The following is a 12,524-nucleotide window of genomic DNA, read 5'->3' as shown; positions in this document are numbered from 1 at the left end:
ATCTATAGAATATTTATAAATATATATATTAAAATTATATCTTATATTGTACTAATGATGTAAACATAATATAAACATTATCCAATAGCATATGTTTGTCAGAATTTTAAGTAAACATTTTTCTCGATAGTATCCTACATAAATATGAACGTGTTAATACATATATTAACTAAATACTTTTTCTGTTTTATAAATATTTACAAAGAGAATACAGTTTCCATCTAAATATATCCTATAATTGTTATATGTTTTAAGTAGTCATCATTGAGCATTAAAATATATATATAAATAAATATATTTTGGCACCTATACATTCTATATTATAACTCATTTCAGTCTTGGTGCATCGCTTCTACGTCTGTCTTAATTATTGTATCTTTCAAACTTGCATTATGATGAAATAAACATGATAATTATGTAAATATAAAAAAACATGTATTAAACTATTTGGATAAATTAACAAATATGTTCGTATCAAATAAATATTAGTTATTGTCATGCAAATACATATACATATATGATCATAAAATGAATGAAATTTGTATAATTGAGAACATTCTCAAACTTTAATCATTTAGCATTTTTAGAGGATTCTTTTAAATTTTGATTTTTAGATTCTACGGGTAAGGCAAGCGTAGCAATTGCTGCGCATAAAGCAGCAATGGCATATGTCGCCATGGCTCCTGTGATAGACCATTGTAGAAAAACTTGTGCTATATAAGGTGTTATCATAGCACCAATTCGTGCCATAGCGCTACACGCACTCACACCTACACTTCGTAAATGCGTCGGATAAACTTCTGGCGTGTAAACGTATGCTGCTTGAAATACTCCGGCAATTAATCCTCTTGCTAAAAATATTCCTATAGTCAACACTGCTCTACTCAACATACAAGCTCTTCCTAAGAAACAGACAACTAACGAGAACATAACTAATTGGCATGACATCGTTTTTCTTCGTCCTATTTTTTCTATCGCAAACACGGTAGAAAAAATTCCTGGAAATTCTGCCAATGTAGTCCACAAAAGATCTATGTAGTCACTTCGCCTTAAACGACATTCTAATTGACAAGTATTCTCTAATTTCTTCCCGCTTGCCCATGAGCCGCATTGTTCTGATGACGTATGGAATAGTTCTGTAGTCATTAATACCACACCATAGTAACAAAATGCTGTAGCCATCCTATAATTGATTACATTTACATGCAATATTCTAATGTTTACTACCATTACGATTAAACAATAAAATTATAATTAAATATAATAATATATCAGTTTGTTAATTTTATAATAATATTTATGTTTGTAGCAGAACTGTGCAAGTGTTAGAATACTTTTTATTTATTTATTTCTCATGTAATATTTTCAAGAGGTCTTGTATAAATCCAAATAAACCATCACCAAAATAAATGATAATTTTTCTATTTACCACACCAGCCAAAGTAAGGTAGAAGTCTTGCACATTTCCTTGCTTAACACATCCGTGAACCTACCGCGATTAGTTTGATAAAACCGATCCATAATTAATCTTCCTAATGGTAATGGTTTCTTATTTTCTCGTGCTATTCTTTCCAACGTAGATAAAGCTTTATCTATTTTACCAGTTGTCATATCAAATATTGCGGATTCTGGAATCCACTATTGAAATATAATTTAATAATTGTAATATGTTACAAAAATACATAAAATAACTTGGGAGTTATTTTTAGCTTACTGGTGTAATAGATGCAAATATAAGAAGTGGGATTGCTGATAAGGTAAGAAGCCATCTCCATCCAAAGTTTGGCATTACTATTAATGCTATTGCAACTTCAAGACACGCACCAAGTGCCCAGAAACACTAATAAAGATATATATACATTTAAAGAAGAAAATAATTACAATATAAATATTAAAGTGCCATTAATCCTTTGCACTATAAGCTGCGTGCCATATCCACTACTATATTTCATACATTGTTATAGTGAAAGGAATAATACTTACATCCAATAAAATAACGCATTTGGCTCTCTGTTTAGCTGGTAAAAATTCAGCGTACAACGTAACCCTGTTGAAAGGAAGAAATATATTGGGCAATAACATACAAATCTTAAAAAAATAATACAAATCTTATGTGCATTATATGGACTAACTAAATACTTACGATTGTGGTACACAACCAATAGCAAAACCGACTAATCCTCTCAGTAATAATATCCAAAGAAAATTAGGTGCAAAAGAACTTAAAAATGCATAATAAAATAATAATACTGCGCATAACGTTAAAGCTTGCTTTCTGCCATATCTATCGCTTAAATTACTCCAAAATGTAGAACTTAACATCATGCCAAGAAAGACAACCTGAAATAATAAATTATTTTTATTTATACTTGTAACACATTCAAATATTTCAGATTATTACCGTTGTCGTTAAAGCTTGTTGATACCGAGAAATACCCCAGTCACAATGTAAAGATGGACTGAGAATACTCAGTATAGTTATTTCCATACTATCTACCATCCAACATAATCCGGTAAACAATGAAAGTTTTACTTGAAACTTTCCAAAGCCCAATTCATTAATAGCTTGGACTACTGTGAAAGTATCTATTAATAAAAAGATTAAAGTAAATTTTTTATTACGCAGACTGTATAAAAAGTCTTTATAGCTTCAGATTATATACATCTTATTTTTGTTATCGATATAGTCATCATAGTAAAAATTAAATAATATTTACATCCCAGAGTTGAAACGAGAATTGTTTCATAATTTCTTAAAATATAGATATTACAGTGTAATTAGGTTTTAATTATATTAATCACCTCTCTACTATTAACATCAATGTTATAATTCCCCATAATTGTATTAGTTTACTCGAGCAGCCATTAGTCAAAGCGATCTTCGTAAACCTAATGGTATTCTATCATGCATTATTAAATATTTAATTGATACATGCAGTTATATCTTCTTTGAAGTTAAAAATGATGAATAAGCATGATTACCCTATAGAACAAAATATAACATATCTTGAAGTTTTGCTTTATGATATAATATATGGTAAATATTTTTTAGTAACAATAGTAAAATAATACAAGCTCATACCGTCAGGTATAACGACTATGGAGGAAAGTTCAATAGAACGATCAACGTTATCTTCAAAGGTGCTATTATTATATCTTCCATGATTTAGGGTTTCATTAACATTTAATTCTGAGCCACGTGATTCTTTCAATTCACGATACGGTTCGTTTGATTTTGGATTGTTCTGAGTTGTTGTCATTTTATTAACAATTTTCCATGAATTTATATTACCCGCTCAAAATTATTTCTATTTTTGATAATAATAATAATAATAATTGTTGTTGTTGCAATACAATGATTCTCAAACCTAATACAATAATATAAGACGACGATACTGATGATATTTAAGGCGAATTTTATTACAGATAATGCTCATTTGTATGTAGAGCGTAACATTTCTTCGTGAGCTTTAAGGTTATAACATACAACATAAATACCGTACGTCAAACTACGTCAAATGCATATGCATATACGGTAACAAATGTAAATTAGGGTGGGGATTTTCCGACAATTGATTTCATAATTTCCTTCTTATATTTTTGAAGATATTTTTCATGTTCCCTTATGGACACAAACAATATTACATTTTTATAGTAATTCAAAACAAGCATTCTTTTGTACTTTTATTTTGTAATTGAATATTCTGAGATTCTTGTCGATATATTTGAATATTTAATATTATCGATCGATTATCGAAATTTCCAAGGCCATCTAGCGAACAAGCGATCGAATTAATTTTCCTATTTTAATCTCCTTGAATGGGAACATTTGTTTTACATACAAATAAATAATATTAATGTTGAATTTAAGAATAAACACTAAATGCACATTAAATTTAATGTTTGATTAAATTAATTGTTAGACGAGTGATAGAAAATAAAAATTGGATGATTCTGAAACAATGTACGATCGTTGCACACATTTGATTTCTTTTTAAAGAATAATTTTCATTGGACGTCGGGAGCAATAGGAACGCCACGTGGCGGCATAAAGATATCGAACATTCATTTATTATTTAAAGAGTTACGTTTCTGAAGGATATTGTTTAGTAATGGACGTTTGTTAAAAAATTCGGTGTATCACTAAAGTAGACATTTTTAAATGGACGTTTTCTTTTTATTATTATCATTATTATGATTATTATTAAAATGTATTAGGCATGTGGAATATTATTAAATACGAGAAGAAAGGGATAAAAAAATTGTTTACACGCGACAACATTTCGGTGAGAATTGGTGCTTCAAAATCAAGCTATTGAATTAGTTTTTTAAACGAGTAATTTTCAATTAATTCGAATTTTTAAGATTCGCTTACAATAGTTTGTTATCTTTGAGTTAAAGAATTGTCTTCTTTTGAGGAGCAAATAAAAAAAATTCAATTCCAAGTACATGGTGTACCGGTGCCCAAATAATGAGTGTTGACAGCGAGAACAAGTCTAACGAAGCAATCGCACCATTCACTCCATCCGCTGATCAAGAGAACACTGGCAATGGTGATATTCCAATAACACCAGATATGGTGCTCCGACTGCCTACCATCACAGATAGTATGACAGTTTTATTTCGTGTTATTAATGTTATTATTAACTTAATGATAATAATGGCATATAGTTTGGAAACAAAAAAAAAACACTATGGAACCAAAGTTACATTGTTTGCCATCACCTAAGATAATAGATGCACATTATTTTCTTTTCTCATGGATCTATATATATACAGTTTTCACTATGCATAGTCAACATACTATGTGTTTCTACATTTTCTGTATCATGCCCATCCCAGAATCCCATTTCAATTTTGTCTTCACGCTTCTTTGGTACTGCAAAAGTATACAAGATGATACAAATGATACGTCTTGGCTCAAGACGTAAATGCGGTACCTATGTTCTTTTCAGAGTATTTATGCTCTCCGGAAGCTAATATTTATGACATAGACTTTACCAGATTCCAAATCAGAGATTTGGAAACAGGAGCTGTCTTGTTCGAGATAACTAAACCACCGGCTGCTGGTTTGTACTTGTTTCTTACATATCGTTTTAATATTTTTTGATAACACCAAATGTATGTTAACTTCTTGTTCAATTAGAATGCGATTCTCATCAAGATGCAGAGGCAGATTCCGAAGAATCTACTTGCGAGGATGCTAATACAGGAAGATTTGTGCGTTATCAATTCACGCCGCAATTTCTTAAATTAAAAACGGTCGGTGCCACGGTTGAATTTTTGGTAGGGCCCAAACCAGTCAACAACTTCAGGATGATCGAACGTCACTTTTTTCGGGATAGATTGTTAAAAACATTTGATTTTCAATTTGGATTTTGTATTCCAAATAGCAAAAATACGTGCGAACATATTTATGAATTTCCGACTCTACCAGCTGATCTAGGTGCGTATCACTTTTAAATATTTATTTTTTATGCTGATTTTTTCATGTATAATTTATTATAATAATTCATGTATTAAAGTTTCCGAAATGATTGCAAATCCATTTGAAACTCGCTCGGATTCGTTTTATTTTGTGGACAATCAACTGGTGATGCACAATAAAGCAGATTATGCATATAATGGAGGACACCAAAACGATGTGATTTAAAATGTTATTTGTTGGATAGAATTACTTGAAAGTTATATAGATTGAAAATACCATAATATTTGCACGTTATGAAAAGTAATTGCGTTGATAATTCGATTATGTACCAGTCTAACTTTTAAAGATAGAGTTACATATATGGCACTATCATTTGATTTAATCTTTTGCCATATTATTGCTGTCAATCATACGCAAAATATTAGAAATCTTTTTTGAACATACTTTTATTAATAGTATTTATGTCATCGATTATAACAGTTCAAACTAGTTGCACAACATAATTTGAACAATTTAATGTGAGCCATTTTGTTTTTCTACTTCTCGTATAATTTTTGCTTGAAACGAAATAAACGGCCTCAAACCACTTTGTGCATCTTACAATATTTTTTTCTCTAAATAAGAGAATATAATGCCTATATTAATATTTATATATATAAAAAAAAAACATGAGATATATATCATGTAGAGAAATTCTTACCTGACATAAAATTAGCAATTCGTTTATACTGTGTTACACATTTGCTACTCTTTCCACCCGTAATCTCTGTAAAAATTTTCACATAAATATATGTACATATTTACAAAAGGATAATTACAATGTTACTCTTACATATTTTACAAACATCACGACAACTGATTTTGATTAATAAAATTAGTGGCAATGTTGATAAACTCTGTTGGATTATCTGCATGTACCCAATGATTAGCACCATTGATATAAAGAAATTCAGCACTCGGAAATAATTTTTGTATAGCTGGATGATCTTCAACTTTTATGTAATCGCTATTAGAACCACCTATGAACAATGTTGGACCCATATAAATCTTCCCCTCTACATTAGGGAATACAGCAATTTCACTAGAGAAGTTTTGCTCCAATACCGGTAAGTTCACGCGCCATTTATATTTCCCAGGTTCTGCCTCTACAAGGTTCATTGTTAAAAACTAAAACAAAATTTTGTAAATAATATTTATTTATTTTTTATATATCATCACGATATAAAAAATATATTCTATAAAAACAATATGATTTACATACCTGTCGTAACGTCAATGGTTTAACGCTCTCCATGAGCTGTTCTTCTGCCATTTTACGTGCTTTAGTCAAGGATGGACTTCCATCTAATGTAACGGAACGCATGGCCTTAAAAATGCCCATCATTTGCATTAGACTAGGACTAGCTCTTGCAGGAGACATATCGACTACTAATAGCTTTTCAACTAATTCTGGAAAGTTTAACGCCAAGTACATCATAGTCGATCCCCCCATACTATGTCCAATTAGAATAGCTTTTTCAAATTCTAAATCATTTAATAACTGTACAATATCTTGTGCCATATGTTTGTAAGACATTTCTGACGAGTGAGGTGAATCTCCATGATTCCTTGCGTCGACCGCAATCACCTAAAAGTGATCCTACTTCTTAAATTTTTTAAAGGGAATAAAAAAGATATTAAAGAGAACAAATGACACAAAATGGTTATTATTGAAAACAAGGAGATTACAAAAAATTTGTTTACTACCTTACGTTGAGTTTTTTGATGAATCACTTTGGATAAAGAATTCCAATTATTCTTAGACCCAAATAAACCATGCATTATTACGATAGGATGAATAGTAACATTATTATTTTCTTTCATTGATTCATAGGAAGCATAAGCAAGTTTAACTGGTTCGACACTTAAAGAAAATACACATAGAGAAGTTAGTAAATCTTATAATTAATATTTTATATTTTCTAGTACGTACATAGTAGAATTGTTTAAGGTTTTATAAGTTGATAGAAATCGTAGAACGGAGGAAACCAATGTGACATTTAATCTTCCGAGATGAATTAATCTACTACTTTGAGTTGTCATTTGAATCATTGTCAAATACAGATATTATGAATGAAATGTAACGTTAAAGTCAAATCAACAATGTGGCAGTAAATTTATTTTAAATAATAACATATTAAAACTTCATATTACCCCCATTATTGTCTGAAAAAATTGATATGTTTTCATAATTTTAATCTGCAATACTATAGAAAAATTTAAGGCATACTCCACATTAGTTTTAATCTGTGTACAGCAATGATAAGTAATTATGCAAACCTTAGGAGAGTTTTTATGAAAGTACGTGTGCATTAGGTGATCTACAAATAGTTTTCAAATATTGAATAATTATCTTACAATAACGCAATCAGATTTGGGGTTATATTTAAATCTCTCTGGGAAATGAATTAATATATTTTTTCTACTCTTTTACATAAATATATATATAAATGATTATTTTATTTTATATTAAACTTTAAGAAAAATAAATTTGTATTACGTAGTTAATAAGTAAATCTATATAGCCAATCATATTTGAGATAGAATTTAAAGCTCTTGGAAATGAAAATGCTCTAGTAATAAAATAAATTAATTAAAATTTTTAAAAATCTTATACGTAAAAATATATGTTTATATTAAACTTTTTTTCATATATATACAAAAAACAAAAATTTTATATTACGCAGTTAGGAAGTAAATCTATATAGATTTATAGATTAATGGCAAAGTGCATACGTGGCGCTAGAGTAGCGAACATGTCTCTCTGAAGTGGCAGAAAAAAGAAAGAACATATGTCTTTTTACGTGGTCTTACTGTAGAATTTGGTAAAATGAGTTGGATTATTTCGTGTTTATTCTTAATTATATCAAGTGTCTGTGTTAGAGCATACTTTATAACGGTTGATGCTCATGCGGAAGAATGTTTTTTCAATAAAGTCGACATTGGCACCAAAATGGGTTGGTTTATCATGCACATTTGAATCATTCCTTCTAGTATTATGTCAATGTATATATAAACAAAAATAAGTTAATTAATTATAATTATTATTATATTTACTTATTAATATATCATAAGTAAGCTATAATTAAATTTTTGCATATATATACATTAACATTTGGTTCAGTAAAGGTTATACATTGCAACTCATTCACATAGTTATCTCTGTCAATGCTAATGTTTAAATTAGTATTTTAAAAATTATCTTTACTATAATAAGCTATAATTTATTTTTTGTATATATATATATATATATATACATTAACATTTTCTTCATTGAAGATTGTAAAATTTAGCAACTTATTTATATAAGTATTTCTGTCGACGTGTAATATTTACATTAGTATTTTAAAAATGGTCTCAACTCAATTAATTTATATTTTTTTTCTTTTAGGTCTAACATTTGAAATAGCAGAAGGTGGATTTTTAGATATAGATGTAAAGATAATCGGTCCCGACGGTAAAATCATTTATCAGGGAGAACGAGCAAGGAGTGATAAATTCACATTCGCGGCGCATACTGCGGGAATTTATACATATTGTTTTAGTAATGAAAAGAGTACAATGACTCCGAAGGTTGTGATGTTTAATATGGATGTAGGTGAAAATCCTAAGCAGGAAGAAGGTGCTGGCGGTGGAGGTGCAGAGGGTGATACTAATCATGGAAAGTTAGATGATATGATTAAAGAATTAAGTACCAGTCTATGGGGTGTGAAAAACGAACAAGAATACATGCAGGTAATTTGTTATACATTTATAAATGCATTGTATCTACACAAATAATTTCATGTTAAAAGACGATTAAAATGATGTATATAAACATTTCTGATAAATGTTAAATTTGTTATTTTCAGGTGCGTGACAGAACTCACAGAGCAATCAATGAAAGCACAAATTTCCGAGTCGTTGTATGGTCGTTCTTTGAAGCCACGGTATTATTGCTCATGACCTTAGGACAAATTTACTATTTGAAAAGATTCTTCGAAGTTCGAAGAGTCGTTTAATTTAGGTCATTCCGCAATAAAATCATCCGTTCATTGTACATTTTTCTATGTAACTAAGTTATGTAAGATTATAAAATATCATCCTTTGGAAAATTGTTTGTATTTTATATCGTATTTTATTATATAATAGATACCCTACACGTAAGACACGCTTGTTTTTTTATAGAGTAATATTCATGCATTGTATTATATTTTCGTTTTTGGAAAAAATCTTGTTTTTATTTGTTTAAATATGTTTTGTATTATTGTAATATGTTTTAAAAACAAAAAATAATGCACATGTAGAATGACTAGGGGAATGGCGATGGCAGGCGACAAGAATTTTTGTTCTTAAATCCAACGTCGAACATTTTTCTCGGTGCAATAGCCTTAGGATATTCCTGGGTAACTACTCATTTCACTCGCGAAGCAGGCGTGAGAATAAATGAATCAAATGAGGAGGGTTGTACAAGTACCCTTCTAGTGTCCTCCCTACGGTACTTAAACCAGAAAAACTCATTGTGCCCTCCTCCTCATTAGATGCCACCTAGCAGTCCCGGCCAAGATAACAATACCGTTCGTGTTTTTCTTCAACGATCTGTAGTTGAGAGAAAAAGAAAAAGAAAAAGGAAACAAATAGTGTCTACTTATGCATAGGGATTGTTTGTCATTCTTTTATGGCGATACTAAATATATACATTCATACAGTGCCGAACAAAAGTATTGACACAGACTACATTTTCTTGTAACATTTTTTATTGATTTATATAAAAAGTACGATTGTGTAGTTAATTCTTTTTTTTGTTAAATATATCTATAATGTTCAAAGTTTAAATATATTTTAAGCTACGGAAAGATTAAATTGGTGTAGAATATATAAACAAAATAAAATATGCAAGAAAGCCCTGTTTTTAATTATAAAATTATTTTTAATTATTAATCTTTTATTGTCCGATTTTTTTTTCGTCATTACGAAACAATTTTCAAAGATACAAAATTTATTTCCATATTTCAAGCTTGAGTTGATTATCAGTATAAACAATCTCTTACTTAAAATAAAGATTATGAAATAATTATATATGCGTCATATACAGGGAAAGAAAAAATAATATAAATTTATCGATATGTGACTTCAAAGTTACAGGAGAACCTATAGAGATTTAAATAATAATTTTTCTTTATCGTACACCTATTTAATTTTTATTACTATGTGTGAAAATAATTAAACTTTATATAGATTATATAGATATATTTTACAAAAAAAAAAAGAAATTAAAAAAAATATTTAATTACTAATTAAAAAAAATTAGAGTTCATGCCAATATCTCTCTTCGACGCTGTATATATTGCATATATAGTAAGTTTAAAAAATATTTGCAAAAAAAAGTTCAATCTCGTTCGAATTATAAAAAACAAATATAAGATGAAGTTCCAACAGATGAATAAAACTTTATCGAATTATTGATCTTTCATTTGATATTTATTATTGTTTTAATTCAAGAACTTCTTCAATGCCGTTTACGATCGATCCAAGGGATCGAAGTTTCTATCTTGTAAGTTGATATCGATATCAACTTCATTCCTTTCATAGTCTAGATGGTACGTACTCGTTTCGATTCTAAGAACTACGTACTGTACATACTATTACTACACTACTACTACTACTACATATGTATGCATTGTAGAAGAGTAAAACGTAATACATGGCTGGGGATTGGAGCGATCGTTTTCTTTCGTCTCACGATGCGAATGAAGGCACTCCTTGATGTCACTCCGGTCATCCTAAGAAATAAATTGTTTACGCTTCTTCGATACGATCGAAATGATTTCGCCGCCGTCGTCGTCGTCGTCGTTGACGCCTTACCAGGCATTGAAGTTACATGTGGCAACCCGAACGTAAACGATTTCTCAACTTACTCGACGTCAAACATCAAAATATCTTAGCGAATATGATGACAGGGATGAACAAACTTTTAAATATTAATATATTCGCGATGGGCCTGTTCGGACGAGACGTTTAAGTGGATAATTCATAAAATAATTTGAAATACAAAATATATTACTTACATTATAAAATAAATAATATTACAATTTAGCATAGTTCTCTCAAAATAAGCAAATATAATAAAAACAAATATTTTACTATCCAATGAAATTGAATAAACAAATGAATAATTATAATTTAATATTTTATGACATAGGATTTATGTCACCAATATTCAGTTAAATAATTTGAAATGACGTAGTATTACGTTTTCGGTCCCGAATGTGTTAATAATAATAAATTTTGTTAAATAAAGTCGTTAATATTTGGCAATATGTTTCCAGTTAATAATAATTATACGTTTTTGTTTTGGTTTTAAGACTTGCGCCCAATGGTTCTAAAAAAAAAGAAAATATACTATTTGTATCTTGTATCTTGAAAAGGATCATTAATAAGATCTTCTAAGTTAATCGTTTCTTCTTTTTCTTATTTTTTTTTTAGGATGATCTTCCGAAATCTCTGACAATCCTTGAATGTTTCGGTCGTGACGATTCGAATCTCGAAATACCGTGGTAGTATCTTTTCGTGGTAATGGTCGAGACAGAAAATAATCGATCGACGGCAATTTTTATTCTCAATCGCGAGGGAGAAGAAAGAAAGAGTGAGAATAAGAGAGAGAGAAAGAGAGAAAACAAAAAAGAAGAAAAAGATCGAGCGGATAATGTGGAGAAGGTCGATAGCGAGCGTGGAAAGAGGGACATTTTAAATGAAGTAAAGTAATCGTTTTCTCTTTCTCTCTTTCATTTTAATTAGAGAGATAAGGAAAACCTGAGAAAATAATCATTTAGAAATGGTAGGTCTACTTTACAGTTCTCACGTGCATTCTCTCGTTCGACTATTAATCGGATAGAAAGATAGAGAAGAAAATAAAAGAAAATATTGTACAAGGGAAACAAATTGGGATGCATCAACGAAATTCAATTATGTATAAAAATATGTTAAAAAGGTCAACATTTAACAATTATTTATTAGGAAACATTAACAATTACTTTAGTCAGTTTTATATTTACAGTGAGCCAACGTACCACTTCAC

At 29.4% G+C, this 12,524-nt stretch overlaps 4 protein-coding genes across 6 annotated transcripts; 2 read left to right on the top strand and 2 right to left on the bottom strand.

Moving 5' to 3' along the window:
• Positions 1-294: 294 nt before the first annotated feature.
• LOC106789880 (synaptic vesicle 2-related protein) lies at positions 295-3,726 on the bottom strand. 2 transcript variants are annotated; one of them, XM_014754407.1, is made up of 8 exons: positions 3,083-3,724; positions 2,803-2,983; positions 2,402-2,586; positions 2,144-2,340; positions 1,984-2,047; positions 1,715-1,840; positions 1,430-1,638; positions 296-1,183 (listed from the first exon to the last, which is right to left on the bottom strand). In XM_014754407.1, exons 3-8 carry the CDS (start codon positions 2,498-2,500, stop codon positions 571-573), a joined length of 1,308 nt encoding a protein of 435 aa, XP_014609893.1. In that variant the 5' UTR covers positions 2,501-2,586; positions 2,803-2,983; positions 3,083-3,724; the 3' UTR covers positions 296-570. The 2 variants fall into 2 exon arrangements, with proteins under 2 accessions (XP_014609892.1, XP_014609893.1); XM_014754406.1 differs by lacking the exon at positions 2,803-2,983 and having other exon boundaries at positions 295-1,183; positions 3,083-3,726.
• Positions 3,727-4,089: 363 nt separating this feature from the next.
• LOC106789882 (protein unc-119 homolog) lies at positions 4,090-6,015 on the top strand. Of its 2 annotated transcripts, XM_014754411.1 has the most exons (5): positions 4,090-4,286; positions 4,396-4,607; positions 4,956-5,069; positions 5,147-5,446; positions 5,526-6,015. In XM_014754411.1, exons 2-5 carry the CDS (start codon positions 4,472-4,474, stop codon positions 5,651-5,653), a joined length of 678 nt encoding a protein of 225 aa, XP_014609897.1. In that variant the 5' UTR covers positions 4,090-4,286; positions 4,396-4,471; the 3' UTR covers positions 5,654-6,015. The 2 variants fall into 2 exon arrangements, with proteins under 2 accessions (XP_014609897.1, XP_014609896.1); XM_014754410.1 differs by having other exon boundaries at positions 4,095-4,607.
• Positions 6,016-6,128: 113 nt separating this feature from the next.
• On the bottom strand, positions 6,129-7,711 carry LOC106789881 (alpha/beta hydrolase domain-containing protein 11). Its single transcript, XM_014754409.1, has 5 exons — positions 7,401-7,711; positions 7,175-7,331; positions 6,690-7,055; positions 6,261-6,595; positions 6,129-6,194 (listed from the first exon to the last, which is right to left on the bottom strand). Exons 1-4 carry the CDS (start codon positions 7,517-7,519, stop codon positions 6,275-6,277), a joined length of 963 nt encoding a protein of 320 aa, XP_014609895.1. The 5' UTR covers positions 7,520-7,711; the 3' UTR covers positions 6,129-6,194; positions 6,261-6,274.
• A 451-nt stretch (positions 7,712-8,162) lies between these two features.
• Positions 8,163-10,341, top strand: LOC106789883 (transmembrane emp24 domain-containing protein 2-like). The gene is made up of 3 exons (XM_014754412.1): positions 8,163-8,424; positions 8,859-9,202; positions 9,319-10,341. Exons 1-3 carry the CDS (start codon positions 8,298-8,300, stop codon positions 9,466-9,468), a joined length of 621 nt encoding a protein of 206 aa, XP_014609898.1. The 5' UTR covers positions 8,163-8,297; the 3' UTR covers positions 9,469-10,341.
• Positions 10,342-12,524: the final 2,183 nt, after the last annotated feature.

Source organism: Polistes canadensis, unplaced genomic scaffold (assembly GCF_001313835.1).
Source record: "Polistes canadensis isolate GaletaPanama2010 unplaced genomic scaffold, ASM131383v1 scaffold_206, whole genome shotgun sequence".
In the NCBI taxonomy this organism is placed as follows: domain Eukaryota; kingdom Metazoa; phylum Arthropoda; class Insecta; order Hymenoptera; family Vespidae; genus Polistes; species Polistes canadensis.
The sequence above is the reverse complement of the archived record's forward strand: the minus strand, read 5'-3'. Positions and strand labels throughout refer to the sequence as shown.